Here is a 21,038-nt window from a genome sequence, read left to right as displayed (position 1 = left end):
GTCTCTCTCTGTCCCAAAAATAAATAAACGTTGAAAAAAAAAAAAAATTAAAAAAAAAAAGAAACATGCCACAATGCCGTTATTACCAGTAATGAAAATAACACTAATTCCTTAACATCATCTAAAATTCAGCCTAGATTCAAATTTCCCCAATTGTCTAAATAAAAACAAAAAAAGTGTGGGTTTTTTTTTTTTTTTTCAGTTTATTTGAATCTGGATCCAGACCAAATCTACACACTGCATTGGGTTGGTTTTTCTTATGTGATTAAAAAAAAATTTTTTTTCTAATGTTTATTTTTGAGATAGAGAGAGAGAGAGAGACAGAGCATGAGTGGGGTTTGGGGGCCAGAGCCCAATGTGGGGCTTGAACCCATGAGATCATGACCTGAACCAAAGTCAGACACTCAGCTGCCTGAGCCACCCAAGCGCCCCTTTCTTAAATCATTTGTATCCTATAATAGCTCTTTTCCATTTTCTGCCTACACATTATTATGAAGTTTTTCAAATGTATAGGAAGATTGAAAGAATTTTACAGTGAATACTCATACACTTACCAGCTAGATTCTATAGTTGACCATTTTACTGTACTTGCTTTATCATATATCTGTCCCTCTATCCATTTTGTTTGTACCATTTATCTATTGGGGGAAAAAAAGTCATTTGTCCTGCAGAATTTCCTATTTTCTGAATTTGGCTAGTTGCTTCTTTGTAGTGTTATTTAACTTGTCCCTCTATTCCCTGATTCTCTTATAAGCTGGTTATGAGATCTAGAACAGTGCTGTCCAATAGAACTTTGGTGATGATGGAAGTGTTCTGTCCCTGAGCTGTCCTGTATGGTTGCCACCAGTCATGTATTGAGCACTTGAACTGGGGCTAGTGTGACCAAGGAACTGAATATTTTGTTTTGTTTTGTTTTGTTTTGTTTTGTTTTTAATTTTAGAGAGAGAGAGAGAGAGCTCATGCACAAGCTTGGAGAGAGAGAGAGAGAGAGAGAGAGAGAGAGAGAGAGAGAGAGACAGACAGGGAGATCCCGATGCCGGGGTCAATTCCACCACCCTGGGATCATGACCTGAGCCGAAATCAAGAGTAGGACGCTCAACGTACTGAGCCACCCAGTTGCCCCAATCTTCTATTTTTTAAATTTTAATTAACTTACACTTAAATGGCCACAAGTGACTATCATATCAACACAGAGGCTTTATTTGGCTCAGTTTTAGTTTTTTTTATTTTGTTTCAAGGAAACCACCTGTCTTATAATTTGGAGTGACTGGAGTTTGGAGATAGGACTAGGAATTATTATTCTTTTTCTCTTCAAAACACGGGCCAAATATTTTAATTTGCTACTACTATATCTCTACTAGAGAAGGAAGAAGTCAAAACCACTGCATTCACGAGTACATTGCATAGATTAAACACACACTGTACCTGCACGTATGTGTTTAAAATATGTCATTGAAGACATTACAGATAACCACAAACCACAGTTAATTCGGAGTTGAATCTTATTTATCAGGACCAGGTTAATTGTGATATCATCTGCCCCCCCAGGAAGATCATATCATAGATTATACAGAGGGTTCCTTGCAGCTGGCCGGCTTACGTGTGAGCGCGGGAGCATGAGTGTGCCTGCGTGTGCGTCACCAGGGAGCAGGGACCCTGGATGCTCATGGCTGCTCTCCCCACAGCTCTGAGCTGCCCGCCCCACAGCCACTACGAGGCATGTTCCCATGGCTGCCCGCTGTCCTGTGGAGACCTCCCAGTGCCTGGGGGCTGCGGCTCCGACTGCCACGAAGGCTGTGTGTGTGATGAGGGCTTCGCACTCAGTGGTGAGTCCTGCGTGCCCCTGCCCTCGTGTGGCTGCATATACCAGGGCGCCTACCACCCGCCAGGCCAGACCTTCCACCCTGGCCCGGGGTGTGATTCCCTGTGCCGCTGCCAAGAGGGCGGCCTGGTGACCTGTGAGCCCTCCACCTGTGGCCCGCATGAGGCCTGCCAGCCGTCCGGTGGCGTTCTGGGCTGCGTGGCCGTGGGCTCTGCCACCTGCCAAGCATCGGGAGACCCCCATTACACCACCTTCGACGGCCGCCGCTTCGACTTCATGGGCACCTGCGTGTACGTGCTGGCTCGGACCTGCGGGACCCGGCCGGGCCTGGAGTCGTTTGCCGTCCTGCAGGAGAATGTGGCCTGGGGCAATGGGAGAGTCAGTGTGACCAGGGTGATCACTGTCCAGGTGGCTAACTTCACCCTACGGCTGGAGCAAAATCAGTGGAAGGTCACGGTAAGAGCAGGGGCGGATCATGAAGGGGAGGGGTTCTGGGGTAGAGGGCACTGGGTGGGTGGGACATGGGCAGCACTCGGTCCAGGGGCGGCGCTCACATCTGGGAGTGGATGTGGAAGGCACAGGGTTCCCGAGGAGAGGAGGTGCCGGTCAGAGCCCTGAGTGGGGAGCCAAGGAGCAAGGAGGCTTTGGGGACCCGGGACCTGCTCCCACGTGGCTCTGTTTCCCCCTCTGTCTGCTGCTTAGTCTCTCCTCTCCCTGCCTGTGACTGTCCCCTCTGAGCATCTCTCCCACCCCCTCTTCCCTTCCCCTGCACCTTCTCTGTTCCTGCCCTAGCCACCTCCCTGGTATCCTGGCCAGCGACATGATGCAATCAGCGGCTGGGCAAGTTCAGGGATGGGAAAGGTTCAAGGACACAGGACAATCTGGGGGTGACCCCCTCACCCCTCGCCAACCACCACAACAATAACAGTAGCTATGGTTTTTACTCCGCTGATCCCTGACTTTGTTGGCCGCTGAACACTTCACATCCACGGTGTCATTTCATCCTTGCTGCCAGAAGTACCATGATTTGCTTCATTCTTTAGAAGGGAGGTCCCATCATTGGCCCAAAGTCCACCAGCAAAGACACAACTTGAATCCAGGACAGCATGCCAGGAGACTGCACGCTGGACCTTAGGCACACCATGGTGCTTCTCTGACTGAGAAGCACTTGGTCTCCTATGGAAGCTGGAGGGATACCATGCTGCCTCACCCCCACCCCGCCGCCCCAGAGATCTCACTAAAAGGCAGGCACATGACCCTTGTGCTCATGCAGTATGGACAATGAGGATGCTGAAAAATAGCTGACTTTTTCAGGTGCCCGTATGCACTGGCCGTGCGTTAGATGCTTTAATCGAGTCCCTGAGGTAGCACAGGCTCCTAGGATAGCACCTGACATATAGTTGGCTGTGAATACATGAGTGGTTGGTGTTATTTGCATCTCACTGAATCCCCCAGCTTCTCCTTGAGGTGGAAACTATTATTATACCCACTTTACAGATGAGAAAACTGAGGCACAGAATAGGTCACTTGTCCTTAACTGCTCCCTGTCCCTGCTTGCGAAGTATGGCAGGTGACTATGTTTTGGGGAGCCTCAGACAGGATTGTGTCTTCTGCCTTCTCCTCTGGTTCCTTATACTTCCAAAAGAATCCGATGCTCATCATGTCTGTATTAAGGAAGGATGAGCAAGCATGTTAATCAGGGGTGGATATATGAGGTTTTGTTGGTGCCCAGCAGCCTTCAGTTAAAGCCACTGGTTCTTGACTCGGGGGTCTGATGTTCATTTCCCATTAGCCTAATGTTCCACCCACTAATGCTTAAAGCAAAAAGCCTCAGAACCCACTTACTTGTCAAAATAAAACCTTCCGACCGTAGCTCGTCACAGTAGCAGATGCTCCCAGAACACCCATTCTGTGCCAGAATTTGTAAAGTACAAATATCAATTTATCTAATCCCCACAGCAACCCTCTGGACCCCACTCTGTAGATAAGGAAGCAGAAACCCAGCGAGGGGTCCTCACCTGCACAAAGTTACAGAAAGAGTAAAGGGCAGAGCTGTGTTGGAACCCAGGCCAGTGGCTCTGGAGTCCATCGCTGCGTTCTTGATCAGTGGTGAATTTAGGGGTAGCTGGTGAGCATGTTACTCCTTCAAAACCTGTACGAGCTTCCCCTGTGGCTGCTGTAACAAGTGACCACAAGTATGGTGGCTTAGAACAACGGAAATGTGTTTTCTCACTGTTGTGGAGGCCCGAAGTCCAAATTCAAGGTATTGGCAAGGCTCTAGAGGAGGATCCTTCCTTGCCTCTTCCGGCTTCTGGAGGTCCCAGGTGCTCCTTGGCTCACAGCCACCTTCCCTGTCTTTGTCTCCACGTGGCCTCTCCTCTCTATCTCCTCTTCTGGTTCTTATCATTATATAAGGAAACTCGTCACTGGACGTAGGGCCCACCCTAATCCAGGATGATCCTGAGATCATGACCCTAAGTACATCTGCAAAGACTCTTATTCCAAATGAGGTCATATTCAGGGCTTCTGGGGGGGCATATCCTTTGGAGACCACCACTCCACCCACTACAAAGACTCGACCATGCTCCCCATTTTCCAAATATGGAAACTAAGGCCCAGAGAGGTGAGGTCACACGGATCTCCAGTGTCAGGCAGGGGCTCGACAAGGGTCTGCCCTCTCAAAGTGTGCCCCTGACGTGTGGACTATCCCACCTCCCAGGTGAATGGTGTGGACATGAGGTTTCCCGTGACGCTGGCCCAGGGCCGGGTCCGTGCCTTCCAGCACGGCTCGGACGCTGTGATCGAGACCGACTTTGGCCTGCGTGTGGCCTACGACCTCGTATACAATGTGCGGGTCACCATCCCAGGCAACTACTACCGGCAGCTGTGTGGCCTGTGTGGGGACTACAATGGTGACCCCAAGGATGACTTCCGGAAGCCAGATGGCTCACAGGCAGGCAACCCCACCGAGTTCGGCAACTCATGGGAGGAGGCGGTGCCAGGCTCTCCCTGCCTGCCGCCACCCACCTGCAAGCCCGGCGGGGACTGTAACTCGGACCTGGAGTGTAGACCTGAGCTGCAGGAGAAGTACCAGCAGGAGAAGTTCTGTGGGCTCCTCACCAGCCCCACTGGGCCGCTGGCCGCCTGCCACAAGCTGGTCGATCCCCAGGGTCCCTTGCAAGACTGCGTCTTTGACCTCTGCTTGGGTGGTGGGAACGAGAGCATTCTCTGCAGCAACATCCATGCCTACGTGAGTGCTTGCCAGGCGGCCGGAGGCCACGTTGAGTCCTGGAGGACCGAATCGTTCTGTCGTGAGTAGAGGGCAGAGAAGGGAAGAACAAGGGACAGAGGGCAGGGAGACTGAGGCACAGAAGGGGCAGGACACTGGGCCCTGCAGCCCCTCCCTCAGAGCCCCTGGGAGGGAGCTCTGACCAGCACCCTCTCTTTGCAGCGATGAAGTGCCCCCCCAACAGCCATTATGAGCTCTGCGCAGATACCTGCTCCCTGAGCTGCTCGGCACTCAGCGCCTCCCCACTGTGCCCGGAGAGCTGTGCCGAGGGCTGCCAATGTGACTCCGGCTTCCTCAGTAACGGCCAGGCCTGCGTGCCCATCCAGCAATGTGGCTGCTACCAAAACGGCATCTACTACGAGGTAGGAAGCCGGTCATTGTGGTCAGAGCCCAGGGCCTCACGCTGGACCCCCTCCCATGGCCCGTCGCTCCACAGCCTGTCCACTCGGCCTCCTGAATGTCTCTCCCACCTGTCCCCTCCCCCCATCACGGCGCCACCGTGGTCCCGTTTGTCATCTCCCACATGCTTCCTCCATGCCCCCACTTTTGCTCCCTCTGGGTCACCTCCCTGATGGCAGTGGGAAGACCTTTCTCAAAACAGCCATGGGTCCTGCAACTTTAAACCCTTCCCTGGCTCCCCGGGTCTAGACTGTCTGTGTGACACAGCAGGTAACTCCGTCTGCTTCCCTCTCCAACCCTCACCCAGTTACTCTTTCTTTGACTTGACTGTGTGTTTGTCTGTCTGTCTCCCTCAGAAGACCACGAGCTCTGTGAGGGCAGGGCCCCTCTCTGCTGCTCTCCTCAAACAAATGATAGTGATGATAAAAGCAAATAGGTAGATGGTGCTTCCTACATGCCAGTTACTGCTTTCAGTGCCAAATCCACAGCATATGTGCATTACACATACATATGAACTTTTTACTTATTAGGAAAATTTTCAAACATGCAAACGTTAAGAGAACAGTGTAAATCTCCATGTACCCCTCACTCAGCTTTAGCGATAACCACATTTTCCTGATCTTGTTTTGTCTCTTATCCCTGTTTCCTCTCTAATCTGGATTATTTAAAGGAATTCCCAGGGCTCCAGCGTAGCTCAGTTGGTTGAGCATCTGACTCTTGATTTCAGCCCCGGTCAGGATCTCAGGGTTGTGGTATCGAGCCCTGCGTCAGGCTCCGTGCTGAGCATGCGGCCTGCTTGAGATTCTCTCTTTTTCCCTCTGCCCCACTCCCCTGCTCACACACTCTCTCTCTCTCAAAGTAAAAAAAATAATAATAATAAAGGAACTCCCTTTTCATTTCCCCTGTACCTTATACGTATTATTAACCAAGTTATACTACCATAGTTAGGTGCTATGATTATCGACTGCTTACAGATGAAGAAACTGAGGCATAAAAGGTTAAGCAATTTGCACAGTGATACAATTTGGAAATAGCAGAATGAGGCTTCAGACTCAGGCAATTTGCTCCAGGGCCTTTACTCTTAATTCATGTTACACCGTTTCTCATATACAGCAGACATTAAGTGGATATTTTGGAAAGACGAGTGAGTGAGTGAGTGAGTGAATGAATGAATGAATTGGACCCCAAGGCCATGCGGTGCCCTAGTTGCACAGACAAGGGGCCACTCTGCTGAAAGATGTTCCCTTGATGTCCTCTGGACCCTCTGTCCCCGGGACACTGGAGATGCCAGTTCAGCTCCCACCCTGATGGCCGTGTCCTCTGTCCTCACAGCCGAACCAGGTGGTCCTCATCGACAGGTGCCAGCAACAGTGTGTGTGCCACGCCGGAAAAGGCTTGGAATGCCAGGCCCACAGCTGCAAGCCAGAGCAGGTGTGCGAGCCCGCAGGAGGTGTCCTGAGCTGCGTCACCAAAGGTGCTGGGCTGAGGCTGGGCCCCGTGGGGCTGGGAACAGAGGATGGGGACTCTGGAGCAGCGGGAGGTGTGAACCTAGATTTTCACAGTGGGTGGCACAAAGGACTAAGGATTGAGGTCTCCAATATGGGGACTCCGGGGCTGGGATTCCCAGGGCTAGGGGCACAGGCCCTCCAGGCTGGGAGGTGGAGTTCTACCTTATGGTAGAACGCAGGCTTTGGGGACCCTCAGGGCTAGGTTCCCTAGGGCAGATGTCAGAGACCCTTGGCATAAGGCAAGGACAGGCAAACTTTTTCCCTAAAGGGACAGATGGTAAATATTTGAACTTGCAGGCCTTATAGTCTCAGTCATAACTACTCAACTCTGCCACTGTGGCATGAAATCAGTCATAGGTTATGTAAGTGAGGGGGTAAGGCTCCAATAAAACCCTCTGGTATTTATAAAAACAGGCAGCTGGCTATGCCATACTTTACTGACCACTGGTATGCAGGATTAGGCTCAGGGCTTCTAACACCATCTCCCCTTCAAGGTAGGGGAAATCAGGACCCCAGGGACAGAGACAGAAAGCATAGTCCTGAGGTCTCAGGTAGAGACCCCACGAAGGCTGGTGTCTTAGATACAGGACCCCCCCTCCAGAAGAGGATCGGGATTTATAGGGAAACAATCTCAGACATGGGGCCCCCCAGATTAAGTCTAACTCACAGAGCTGCCCCCCCACCCAGGACTGGTTTCTTAGGGTGAAGGACAGAGAATAACTCCTTATTCCCAAAGATAAAAGAATGGGGCCTCCAGAACTGAGACCCTTGGTGCCACTGGACAGGATAATAGGGACCCAGGTCTTGAACATGGAAAACTCTGGGGCTGTGGATGCCCTCATGGATGCCCTCAGGGCTGGCATCACAGATACTGGTAGCCCTGGGGCTGGGTTCTGATGTAGGGACCCTAGAGTCTAGGTCTTGGCAGTCAGGTACTCGGGGCGTGGGTCTCATACAGCAAACTGCAGGGCCTTGGCTTTGGATGTGGGAGCCTTTGATGGGGTCTTAGACACAGTCCACCACAGGGCCTGGATTTCAAACATGGGGGACCCCCAGGGCTTGGTCTCAGATGGGAAGCCCCTGGTGTCTGTCCTCACCTGCAGGAGCCCTTAGCCCCGGGGCAGAATCCCTGGGGCAGACCGGGGCTGAGGCTGGGGAGCAGCCGGCCTGTGCTGGACAGTCCCACAAGTTCCTCTCTCCCTGTCTCCAGACCCGTGTCACGGTGTGACCTGTCGGCCACAGGAGACGTGCCAGGAGAAGGATGGGCAGGGTGTGTGTGTACCCAACTACGAGGCCACGTGCTGGCTGTGGGGCGACCCGCACTACCATTCCTTCGATGGCTGGGACTTCGACTTCCAGGGCACCTGCGACTATGTGCTGGCGGCCGCCGGCTGCCCGGGGGTCAGCACCCAGGGCCTGACCCCCTTCACCGTCACCACCAAGAATGAGAACCGGGGCAACCCTGCTGTGTCCTTTGTGAGGCTCGTCACCGTGTCTGCCCTCAGCGTCAACATCTCCATCCACAAAGGCGAGATCGGCAAAGTCCGGGTAAGTTCTGCAGGATGGTCTCTTGAACCCCCTAGTTGGGGAGAGGGGTCCTGCCAGCCACAGTTAGGAGCTGAGGGCTCCCTCTTCACCTAGGCCTGAAACAAAAGGACAGCAAAAAGCAACAATAACAACCGCAGACATCAACTCTCTGTGGGGTATTAAAGGAGTCTAGCCCTTTGCTAAGGGTTTTGATGTAGGACTTCAGCATTAGCCTTTTTAGAGACCTAGGCTTGAATCCAGTCTCTCCCTATGAGCCGTGTGATGTTGGGCAAGTGACTTTTCCTGGTGGTCCTCAGTTTCCTCACCTGTGACAGGGGGATCCAATGGCACATGATAAGTGCTCAGCTGAGGGTCTGACCCAGGTAAGAGGCCATGAATGTTTGTGAGGAGGCCCAGAGCCTCCAACGTGGAGTGAAATTCAAGGAGATGAGAAAGAGAGGGGAGGCGGTGGGGGGAGACAGGCCACCCTTCTTGCCCATGGCAATGGAATTGGAGATTAATGGCAGTTCACAGGGAGAGAGAGAGGTATGGAACAGGGTAGGCGCTCAATAAATGATGGTGAGTGTGTCGAAGAGATGTCCAGACACTCGGAGATGCACAGGAAAGAGAAAGAGTACACGCACAGAGATGCAGAGAGAGTCAGTGCACGTGTGAGAGAGACACAGAGAGGGAAGGGAGACCCAGAGAGAACGAGAGATACAGAGAAAGAGAGAAACTCAGAGAAAGAGAGATCCAGAAAGAGAAATAGGTGTAGATGTAGAGAGAGGAAGAGACAACAGAGAGAGAGGAAGGGAGGGAGATGGAGATAGACCCAGAAAAAGAAGCAGAGCAGGGTTTTAGCAACGCCCACAATGTCAAGTGACCTACACCCATGGCTCGTGAGGAAGGCCTTGGCAGCTCCCAGCCACGGCACCATGAGGGAGGGAGGCAGGGGGCCAGAGCTGGAGCCTCCCCGCCTCCAATGGCCTCTGTTTGCCTCCTTCCCCCCTCAACCCCCAGGTGAACGGTGTGCTGACAGCGCTGCCTCTCTCTGTGGCCAAAGGGCGGCTCTCAGTGACCCAGGGCGCGTCGAAAGCGGTGCTGGCAGCCGACTTCGGGCTTCGGGTCACCTATGACTGGGACTGGCGAGTGGAGGTGACGCTGCCTAGTAGCTATCACGGCGCCGTGTGTGGGCTCTGCGGGAACATGGACCGCAACCCCAGCAACGACCGGGTCTTCCCGAATGGCACCGTGGCCCCCTCCATACCGGTCTGGGGCGGCAGCTGGCGAGCTCCAGGCTGGGACCCGCTGTGCTGGGATGAGTGTCAGGGGTCCTGTCCAACGTGCTCTGGGGACCAGCTGGAGGAGTACAAGGGCCCTGGCTTCTGTGGGCCCCTGGCCCCTGGCGCGGGAGGCCCCTTTGCTGCCTGCCATGCCCACGTGGCTCCCGACAGCTTCTTCAAGGGCTGCATTCTGGATGTCTGTCTAGGCGGTGGGGCCCATGACATCCTCTGCCAGGCCCTGGCCGCCTATGCTGCTGCCTGCCAGGCCGCCGGGATCGTCATTAAGGACTGGAGGGAGCAGGCCGGCTGTGGTGAGTGTCCGGGGGAGCAGAGCAGGAGCTGAGGGGGGAGGGGGTCCCAGTCTTTCTGGATCTTTGTGTCTGTTTCTCTCTTTCTCTGTTTTTGCCTCTCAGTCTCTTGGCGCTTATCTCTGTGTCTCCCTTTGATTGTCTCTCTGTCTCTCCGTTTCTCATGCCGTCTCTCCTGGTCTCCGTTTGAGTCTTCCTCTGTGTCCCTCTCTCTGTCTGTCGGTGCCTCTTGCTGTTTCTCTCAGTCCCTCTGTCTGTCCCTCTTTGTCTCTCTCTGCCTCTGTCTCCTCCCCTTCCTCTGACCCCACCCCCGACAGCATTTTCTCTCTTTCTCTCCCTCCCACTCCTACAGAGATGTCCTGCCCCGAGAACAGCCACTACGAGCTCTGTGGCCCACCCTGCCCAGCCAGCTGCCCGTCCCCCGCGCCCCCCACGACCCCAACGCCATGTGAGGGCCCCTGTGCCGAAGGCTGCCAGTGTGATCCGGGCTTCGTGTTGAGTGCGGACCGTTGCGTTCCCCTGGACGGTGGCTGTGGCTGCTGGGCCAACGGCACCTACCATGAAGCTGGCAGTGAGTTCTGGGCCGATGCCACCTGCTCCCAGAGGTGCCACTGTGGGCCTGGGGGTGGCTCATTGGTCTGCAAGCCTGCCAAGTGTGGGCCAGGTGAAGAATGTGCCCTGCTGCCCTCTGGCCAGCACGGCTGCCACCCTGTCAGCACAGCTGAGTGTCAGGCCTGGGGTGACCCCCATTACATCACCCTGGATGGGCACCGATTCGACTTCCAAGGCACCTGCGAGTACCTGCTGAGTGCGCCTTGCTCTGCACCACCCAAGGGTGTCGAGAACTTCACGGTCACTGTAGTCAATGAGCACCGGGGCAGCCAGGCCGTCAGCTACACTCGCAGCGTCACCCTGCACATGTACAACCACAGACTGACCCTCAGTGCCCGCTGGCCCCGACAGCTGCAGGTGAGGGGTCTGGGGCCAGAGACCAGCCCTGGGGTTGTCTGGGACAGTTAGGGGTCTGCCATTCCCCTGATTACCTTTCACAGGTTAGTGGGACGTGATGGGGGGAGGGGGTTCAGAGTATAGGCCTTGGAGCAGCAGGTCTTCCCCATTTAAACTAATAAAATTAGTTTATTCTTTTAGTTTAACCTTAGTTTATTGCACTATAAAATGGGTCTAATAATAGTACCTGCCTCAGAGGGTCCTGTGAGGAGGCAGTGGCATCGTGTCTATAGAGGCTCCTCCTCCTCCTCCTCCCATCCTTATTATCACACAGTGTAGATCACATGCTCAGGGTTCCACCCCATTCCCCACCCCCGCGTAGGTAGTGAGGTCAAAATTCGAACCTGTGCCCGCGCCGTTCACGACCCCCACCCCTACCCGGTACCCACAGGTGGACGGCGAGCTCGTAGCACTGCCCTATCAGCTGGACTCGCGCCTGCGCGCTTACCTGAGTGGCGCCGACGTGGTGGTGACCGCCGCCACCGGGCTCTCTCTGGCTTTCGACGGGAACAGCTTCGTGCGCCTGCGCGTGCCGGCGGCGTACGCGGGCGCCCTTTGTGGCCTGTGCGGGAACTACAACCGGGACCCAGCCGACGACCTGCAGGCTGTGGGCGGGAACCCCGCAGGCTGGCAGGTGGGCGGCGCCGAGGGCTGCGGGGAGTGCGTGCCCGGGCCGTGCCCGCCCCAGTGCACGCCCGAGCAGCAGGAGCCCTTCGGCGGCCCGGACGCTTGCGGCGTGATCTCGGCCCCCGACGGCCCGTTGGCGCCCTGCCACCGCCTCTTGCCACCGGAGCACTACTTCAAGGCCTGCTTGCTGGATGCCTGCCAAGCCCAGGGCCATCCGGGAGGCCTCTGCCCTGCCGTGGAGGCCTACGTGGCAGCCTGCCAGGCCGCCGGGGCCACGCTCGGCGAGTGGAGGCGGCCGGATTTCTGTCGTGAGTACTGATCCATGCGTGGTCCACACAGTGGGCGTCTTCCCGCCTGCCCTCTTCACACGGCTCTTAGACAAGAGTCTTCTCCTCCGTGGGTCCTGTCAAAAGTACACCGTGGCATTTACCCACGGAAATGCACCAGGTCACATACTGCAATGGCGGACACTCAGGCACACCTGGTCAGAAACCCTAGGTGCTGGATCCTCTCTGGGATTCATGTGCTCAGATATCCTAGTCAGATAGACTGGGGTGGTTGACCCTGTCACAGCTATTCAGCGAGGTGCCCTTCGTCAGAGAGACCTAGAGAGTTACACCTGGTCAGATGCACCTACACTGTTTCAAACACTGAAATCCACCAGGTCAGATAGAATTGGTCTGATAACCTCAGCCAGGGACCCTTCCGGTTAGAGACACTCGGGCAGATACTCCCAGGTAGAATCGTGACCCTGACAGAGCCCCAGGTAGATATCCACAGGCTCACGGTCAGAGAGTCCAGAACAATTCCCCCCTCAGGCACATTTGGTCAGATTTATCCTGTCAGCTTCACCCAATCAGATATACGTGGTCAGAGTCACACTGACACCAACCTTGTCCTCTGAGACACTCCATCAGAGGCTCCAGGCCAGACATCCACAGTCAGGTGTATTCGCACCAGAGATACGGGACACATTTGGTCCCGTAGCCCGGTCAGAGCCACCCCCCAAGATACCCACACGTTTGGTTCCAATCCCGCATATCTTGGTCAGATGTAGGTGGTCAAATTCACTTCATCTATAGAAATTTTTGATCAGGCCGACCCACGACGTGGTCAGAGAGACTTGGTTTCCATGTCCCCACACCGAATCCCCCAGTTAGATGTACTGGATCAGACACTCTCCTCAGATCCCTGGATGGATTCGCTCATGAAATATTCTCAGGCAGAACATGCAGATTCCCCTGGGCCGGTTCTCCCACTCTGTCACCCTCCCCCCCCCGGGCCCCTCCCTCTGCCCGCCTGGCTCATTCCCCTTTTGTCCCCACAGCCCTCCAGTGCCCTCCCCACAGCCACTACAAGCTCTGCGGTGACTCCTGCCCCGTGAGCTGCCCAAGCCTCTCTGTGCCCGACGGCTGCGTGCACACCTGCCGGGAGGGCTGCGTCTGTGATGCCGGCTTCGTGCTCAGCGGTGACACCTGTGTGCCTGTGGGCCAGTGCGGATGCCTCCACGAGGGACGCTACTACCCTCTGGGCGAGTCCTTCTACCCAGGCCCTGAGTGTGAGCGGCGCTGCGAGTGCGGGCCGGGTGGCCAAGTCACTTGCCAGCAGGGTGCGGCCTGCGGACCCTACGAGGAGTGCCGAGTGGAGGACGGTGTCCAGGCCTGTCACCCTACAGGCTGTGGCCGCTGCCTGGCCAACGGGGGCATCCACTATGTCACCCTTGATGGGCGTGTCTATGACCTGCACGGCTCCTGCTCCTACATCTTGGCCCAAGTCTGCCGCCCACAGCCTGGGGACGAGGACTTTGTCATTGTGCTTGAGAAGAACTTGGCTGGAGATCCCCAACAGCTGGTGGTTACTGTGGCTGGCCAGGTGGTGGTACTGGCACGGGGGCCGAGGGTGAGTAAGCGGACGTGGCCTTACCCTGGGGGTCTGAAGGGGACGTGGCCCCGCTCTGGGGATGGGGGGCGGGGAGGCAGGTTCTGAGTGGGACAGGGCCCACCCTGAGGGCTTGAGAGAGATATGACCCCAGTCCAAGGGGACTAAGGGTGACACAGATCTGGAGGTCTGAAGGTGACACAGTCCCACCCTTGGGCAGTCCAAGGACATGGTACAACCCCAAAGCGCCTGAGAGGGACATAGCTCCACGCCAGGAGTCTGAGGGGTCTGTCTCACCTGTGGTACTGTGAGTCCCTGACCCCTCTGTGGCCTTTCCACCCAGGTCACCGTGGATGGCGAGGCTGTGGCCCTGCCTGTGGCTGTAGGTCGTGTGCGGGTGACCGCCGAGGGCCGGAACATGGTTCTGCAGACAACCAAGGGACTGCGGCTTCTCTTTGACGGCGATGCCCATGTCCTCATATCTATCCCCAGCCCCTTCCATGGCCAGCTCTGTGGCCTCTGTGGGAACTTCAACGGCAACTGGAGCGACGACTTTGTCCTGCCCAGTGGCGCCGTGGCCCCCAGCGTGGACGCCTTTGGAGCCGGGTGGCGGGCGCCCAGCTCCTCCCAGGGCTGTGGCGAGGGCTGTGGGCCGGGCGGCTGCCCCGTGTGCTCAGCGGAGGAGACGGCGCCCTATGAGAACATCCAGGCCTGCGGTCGGGTCCGGGACCCCCAGGGCCCTTTTGCGGGCTGCCACGCGGTGCTGAACCCCTCTGAGTACTTCCGCCAGTGCGTGTACGACCTGTGTGTCCACAAAGGCAACACCACCTTCCTCTGCCGCAGCCTGGCCGCTTACACGGCGGACTGCCAGGCGTCCGGTGGGGCCGTGAAACCCTGGAGGACAGACAGCTTCTGCCGTAAGTGTCCAGGGGGGCCCCTCAGAAGACTCCAGACCAGGCTCAGGGACTCCTCCTGACCTGCTCCTGTCCTGTCTGCCTCTCAGAAGCAGTGCCTCCCTCTTGAAGCATGTCCCTCCCACACCCCCCGCCCCCAGCTTCTCCCACAGCACTCCCTGTCTGCTCCTTCACCCCCCCACCCCCCCCCACCCCCGCCCCGCTGACTCTTTCTCAAGCTCCCTGCAGGGGCCCACGCTCCTGAAACCATAGACAGAGCTCTTTCTCAGGACTCATCCTGAACCCTTTCTGTGGGGCCCTGGGAGGGGTGGTCAGACAGACCAGTAGCTCACATAATACAGCCTGAGTCTGTGACTCACCTGGGCCCCCCAGGATGGGGGTACATTTCCTTCAAACTCCCAGGGCAGGGCTGTGTCTCCTTCATTCTCCGCAGGAAAGCACCCATATCGGGGGCTGTCATCCACCCCTGTGGCCTTAGATTTGTCCTCAGTGCTGACAGGGGATACTGTCTTCAGCCCTGACCTCTCTCCTGACTGCCAGCCTCGGGGGTCCAGTGGTTTCCTGGACACTTTTCCCTGGGTGTCCTTCGGGTCCCTCACACCTGCTGTGTTCCCATATGACATCAGCATCTCACCCCAAACCTGACCCTCCGATTCTCTGACCCCAAGTCTGCATCTCCGGACAGCCGCACCATCCATCGATTGCTCAGGCAGAGCCCAGGGGGGTCCTCACAACTCCCTGTTTTGGCCTCATCCGGGCCCTGACCTTTCTGTCCACGCCTCCCCCTGCAGCCCTGATCACACACTGCACTGGGACTATCTTTTTCACTGATATGAGCTCCATGGGGCAGGGCATGAGACCGTCTTCATAGCTGGTGTCCCCAGCATGCCAGCCCAGACCCGGTATGTGGGATGCCAAGGGCAGGGCCCGACACCCACAGGCCTGACCCTGCCCTCTCTCCTCCCTCCGCAGCGCTCCAGTGCCCTGCCCACAGCCACTACTCCACCTGCACTCGCTCCTGCCAGGGCTCCTGTGCCGCTCTCTCCGGCCTCACGGGCTGCACCAGCCGCTGCTTTGAGGGCTGCGAGTGTGACGACCGCTTCCTGCTCTCGCAGGGCACCTGCGTCCCCGTGCAGGACTGCGGCTGCACCCATGACGGCCACTACTTGCCGGTGAGCCCGGGCTGGAGGTGGGCAGGGAGGGTAGAGGAGCCCGAGGGAGACTCAGAGCTTCTCTGCCGACCCCCTCAAGGATGGGGACAGAGGAGCCACCTCCATTTCCCAGTGGGGTGACTCAATGCTGGTAAAGTGTCTTAGTTTCCTGAGGCTGCTGAGACAAAGGACCGCAAGCAACCTTGGTGGCTTCAAACCAGGGAAATTTTCTCTCTCACAGTTCTGGAGGCCAGCATCAGAAATCAGGGTCACTGGGGCAAAATCGAGGTGCGGGCAGGACAGCACTCCCTCCAGAGGCCCCAGGAGAGAATCCACTCCTTTCCTCCCCCCATTTTTGGTGGCTGCAGGCATTTCTTGTCTTGTGGCCACCTGACCCCAATTTCTGCCTCTGTGTCCCATTTCCCCTCCTCCTTGTGTGTGTCACAAAACCTCCCTCTTATAAGGATACATGTGATTGCATTTAAGGCCCACCCAGGTAACCCAGGGCAGTCTATCCATCTCAAGATCCTTAATTTCTCACACCTGCAAACACCCCTTTTTTCACGTAAGGTAACATTGACTGGTCCCAGGAATTGAGACCTGTTATATTTGGGGGGCTGTTACCCCACCTCCTACAGTCCCCTCATCTGAGCCTTTCTTCATCTAGAACACGGAGTTAATCATCATCCATGCACCATGGGTATCTGAGGATCCGGTGTCATTGTGCCTGAAAGGTCCCTGCCGGGCACTGGGCCTCAGCCTCCACCTTCTCATACGGTACAAATGCCAGCAACATACACATGGTGCAGCAGGTAGTGAGGCTGGCAATCGTTTCATGATAGAAGTTGAAAATTTGATTAATTTTTGTGCTTGATGTTTTCTGAGCTCTTGCTGTGCACCAAGTTTGTAACAGATATTAATTCATTGAATGATCCTTTTTTTTTAATATTTATTTTTGAGAACAGAGAGAGCAAGCACAAGCAGGGGAAGGGCAGAGGCAGTGGGGGGGTTGGGCAGAGGATCCGAAGCAGGCTCTGCGCTCACAGCACAGAGCCCGATGCGGGGCTCAAACCCACAAACCGTGAGATCATGACCTGAGCCGAAATCAGACGCTTAACCAACTGAGCCCCCCAGGCGCCCCAAATTCATTTAATGATCTTATGCACCAGGCACTATTGCAACAAAGAGAAGTCAGCCCAAGGCTGTCCGTTAGCAAGCAGGGGTGCTGGGATTGACACCCCAGCAGCCTGGACCCACCTTCTGAACTACCAGGCACCCTGCCCCCTCACAAGCCTATTTACCAAATAAAGGAAAGATGAATGACCACATTCCATACTCCCTCATCCCCATTTTATTAATGGCGGTAAGATAGGCTAGAAGGCCTGGAAGTTCAAGCCTTCTGGGGAAGGACATGCCAAACTTCTCCTTCCTCCAGGTCTCACTGCTTCCAGGAAGCCCTCCCTGATCCCCTAGGCTGGGTTACCCCTGTGCTTCCCCCATCCCAGCCCTGACAGCTCTGCCTGTGCCAGGTTTCCTGGATTCGTGAGTCTGGCATTCACCAGAGAAGTCTGGGCTGGGGAGCCATCCGTAGAGAGATGGTATTTATCTCTTTTGTTACATCTGTTCTTTTAATGTTTTCAGACATTTATTTATTTATTTAATTTATTTGAGAGAGTGTGCAAGTGAGCAAGGGATGGAGAGAGAGAGAAGGGAGAATTCCAGGAGGGGCAGAGAGTTGGGGAGAGAGAGAGAGAGAGAGAGAGAGAGAGAGAGAGAGAGAGAGAAGCCTGGCTCACCCAGGGCTCATGTTTTACCCAAAGCAGGGCTCAAGCTCACCTGAAGTGGGGCACGAGCTCACCCGATGTGAGACTCGAACTCATGAACTGTGAGCCAAAGTCAGATGCTTAACGACTGAGCCACCCAGACTTTTATTTTTAAAGAATCCAAACTTAAGAAAACTTGCAAGAATCGTACAAAGCACTCCCAGATACCTGTCGTTTAAGTTTCTTGTTGACCTTTTGACACGTTTGCTTTCGCAACCTCTCTGTGTAAGTTTATACGCACATTTCTTCTGAAGCATTTGAGAGTATGATGCTGACCCAGTGTCCCTTCGCCCCTAAGTACTTTAGCATGCACTCCCCAAGACGGAAGTTCATTTACAGGGTTATGATGAGATTAACTTCCAAATCAGGAAATGAACACTGATTCAATACTCTAAAAGGTTGTATTTGAACTTTACTGGTTGTCCTCATAATGTCCTCTACAACGACTACCTGCTCCCCTGCGCCAGAGTCCAAATGAGGAACAGACGTTGCTTTTGGTTTTTATGAGATCTGATGAGGTCATCAGGTAGTGAACATAGAGAAGGTGGGTCAGCTGAGAGCCAGCTGGAGTGCAGTGGCATCAGCTGGGATCATTGTCTCTCTCCCATGGGGTCTCATCCTCCAGCAGACTAGCCCATGCTTATTCCTTTGGTGGCTGGGCAGGGTTCCAAGAAAGAGAGAGAGAAAGCTGTAAGGTCCCTGAGGTGCAAGCTTGAATTTGGTACAAGCATTGCTTCTGCTGCATTATAATAACCAAAGTATAGTTGTAAGGTGAGCCCAGATTCGTGGGGGAAGGGGAAGTAAACTTCATCTCTTGTCTTTTTTTTTATTTATTCATTTTTTTTTGTGAGTGAGAGAGAGAAAGAGAGCATGAGTGGGAGAGGGGCAGAGAGAGAGGGAGACCCAGAATCTGAAGCAGGGTCCAGGCTCTGAGCTGTCAGCACAGAGCCCGATGTGGGGCTTGAACTCACGAACTGTGAGATCATGACCTGGGCTGAAGTCAGACATTTAACTGACTGAGCCACCCAGGCGCCCTGTAAATTTCATCTCTTAAAGGAAGTTGCTGCAAAATCATTCTGTGTAGGTCCAGAGGGCTGGAGGATTGTGTTGGAGGTTCCGATCCATCACACCGCGGTAACCTGGCCCCTCTCTCTGTGCACAGGTGAACTCCTCACTGCTGAGCTCAGACTGCAGCAAGCGCTGTTCCTGCTCCTCAAGCACTGGCCTGACGTGCCAGGCAGCCAGCTGCCCACCAGGCCGCATATGTGAAGTCCAGGCTGAGGCCCGGGACTGCTGGGTCCCCCAAGGTCTCTGTTCCCTCTTGGTGGGTTCCAACCTCACCACCTTTGATGGGCTCCGCAGAGCAGTCACCTCCCCTGGCATCTATGACATGTCTTACCGCTGCCCGGGACTACAGAAAACCATCCCCTGGTACCGTGTGGTCGCTGATGTCCAGATTTGCCGTGGCGGAGTTGAAGCTGTGGGCCAGGCTCACATCTTCTTCCAGGATGGGCTCGTGACTGTGAGCCCAAAGAAGGGCGTGTGGGTAAGCCGGGGCATGAGGGGGCGGGGGACTGTCTCCCCTGGGTTTTTGTTCTTCCTGTTGCAGTGTCCCCACAGTCCTGGCTGCCCATCTGTCTTGCATTTTCTTTGTCCAGATCTCGCAGTTTAGTCTCTGGATTTGTGTTGGTCTCGGTATTTCAAACCTAGTCCCTCTGTTCTGGCTGAGTTCTCGAGGAGCAAAAACACGCTCAAGCGAATTAGCAGTTTTGATAATAGCGTTCATTGAAACTCTATTGGTCGCAAGTAACAGAAAATGAATTCAGATTGCCTTGTGCAAAAAGGAATTTACTAGCCCACATAACTAGAAAATCCAGGGAGAGAGCCTCAGGAGTGGCTGGATCCAGGTGCCCTGGCAGTATTATCTGGATTTATGCCTCTGTCTTTTAGACTTGCTGTTCACCAAATCCATTTCATTCACTGTGGTTCCTCACAACATACCCACAAGACAGGGACTGCTATTATCGACATTTAACACAGAGGATAAACAAGGGCCTAAGAAGGTGAAATCATTTATTTAAGTAATTCAGACAGTGCCTGGGATCCCACCACCTTTGAACCCATCAGCACCAGGCTCTGTTCCCAACGACTTTTTTTTTTTTTTTTTTTTGTAATTTTTGGGACAGAGAGACAGAGCATGAACGGGGGAGGGGCAGAGAGAGAGGGAGACACAGAATCGAAAACAGGCTCCAGGCTCCGAGTCATCAGCCCAGAGCCTGACGCGGGGCTCGAACTCACGGACCGCGAGATCGTGACCTGGCTGAAGTCGGATGCTTAACCGACTGGGCCACCCAGGCGCCCCTGTTCCCAACGACTTTGATGGGAACAAGATGCTGGTGGTAACCGTGGCTACAAGGGACCAAGATGGTTTCCAGGTGCTCAGTGGGAACTTGCTCTGGACTCTGACAAAACTGGGCCACTGATCCTTCCCTCACCTGCCCTTCACCTTGCTCTTCGGGACCCCCTCAGGCCTGTCATTGTTTGCCTCCAGGAGTCTGCTCCAGCCCCGTTGCCCCCTCCCTTCTGCCCCTTGACTTCCTCTCACTTAGAGCTGCCTTGCATTTACCAAACTCCATAGCTCTCATGACACCAATTTCAAATTTCTGAGAGAGGATCTGTTTGGCCAAACAGAGCTGATGCCGACTTACGGTCTAATCATTCATGGCCCACGTGACAAAGACCCCGACCCAAGCACGGATGTCAGGCCACACTAAAGTCCCTAGAGGAGCACGTCCCTATTTCCATGACCTGTTTGTTGATTGCAGAGACATCCACTGGGGTTCTCTGGATTCAGGGGAGAGATACAGCCATGATCCATGCACGCCTCCCTCAGTGGATGGTCTGTGTCCTCCCACCAACACACGGAGATGGTCCAAGACTCAGCCCTGCTGGAAGCAGGGAGGCTTGAGTTCTCTCTTTAGGGTAATCAGGACCAATTATTCCTTTTCTCTGGCCATCTGCCTGATCCATAATTCAGGTTAACAGACACCTACCCTTGACCTTCCCTTGCCCCTCTATCAAGAAACAGTTCTCTATATGGCAGACAGATGCTCTAGAAATGTGAATCACATCAGGGGTGGAACTCTACGGTGGCTTCCCAGAGCAGCATTCCAAACTCAAGCCACCTGCCTTCCTTGGCCTACAAGGCTTTGTGTGATCTGACTCCTGCTGGCCTCCAGCCCCACTTCCTGTAATTCCTTCCCTCATTAGCCATGCTAATGATTGGCCACACTGGCCTTTCTGCTATTTGTACAGCAGACCAAGCTTGTTCCCACCTTGGGACTTCACATTGGCTATTCCCGCTGCTACAGGGCTCTTTGCCCAGATTGCATGCATTTACTCCTCTCACCCTCCAGGTCTCAGTTCCAGTACTCCTTCTACAGTAAGGCCTTTTCTGACCAGCTACAGAAGCTCTCCCTCTCCATCCCAGTCTCAATGCTA

The 21,038-nt window shown here is 54.8% G+C and overlaps 1 protein-coding gene across 1 annotated transcript in view; it reads left to right on the top strand.

Moving 5' to 3' along the window:
- The window catches only part of FCGBP (Fc gamma binding protein), a 41,391-nt gene that overhangs the window by 18,160 nt on the left and 2,193 nt on the right, over positions 1–21,038 (top strand). The window contains exons 7-18 of the mRNA XM_086689759.1: positions 1,686–2,278; positions 4,542–5,133; positions 5,274–5,473; positions 6,843–6,984; positions 8,229–8,566; positions 9,566–10,139; positions 10,489–11,105; positions 11,536–12,079; positions 13,099–13,670; positions 13,993–14,566; positions 15,536–15,735; positions 18,700–19,083. Coding sequence (XP_086545885.1) covers positions 1,686–2,278; positions 4,542–5,133; positions 5,274–5,473; positions 6,843–6,984; positions 8,229–8,566; positions 9,566–10,139; positions 10,489–11,105; positions 11,536–12,079; positions 13,099–13,670; positions 13,993–14,566; positions 15,536–15,735; positions 18,700–19,083 — 5,330 coding nt within the window. The remainder of the gene's footprint in view (positions 1–1,685; positions 2,279–4,541; positions 5,134–5,273; positions 5,474–6,842; positions 6,985–8,228; positions 8,567–9,565; positions 10,140–10,488; positions 11,106–11,535; positions 12,080–13,098; positions 13,671–13,992; positions 14,567–15,535; positions 15,736–18,699; positions 19,084–21,038) is intronic.

Source organism: Puma concolor, chromosome E2 (assembly GCF_028749965.1).
Source record: "Puma concolor isolate L17-30 chromosome E2, mPumCon1.1.hap2, whole genome shotgun sequence".
Taxonomy (NCBI): domain Eukaryota; kingdom Metazoa; phylum Chordata; class Mammalia; order Carnivora; family Felidae; genus Puma; species Puma concolor.
Note: the sequence above shows the minus strand (reverse complement) of the source record. Positions and strands in the feature narration are given on the sequence as shown.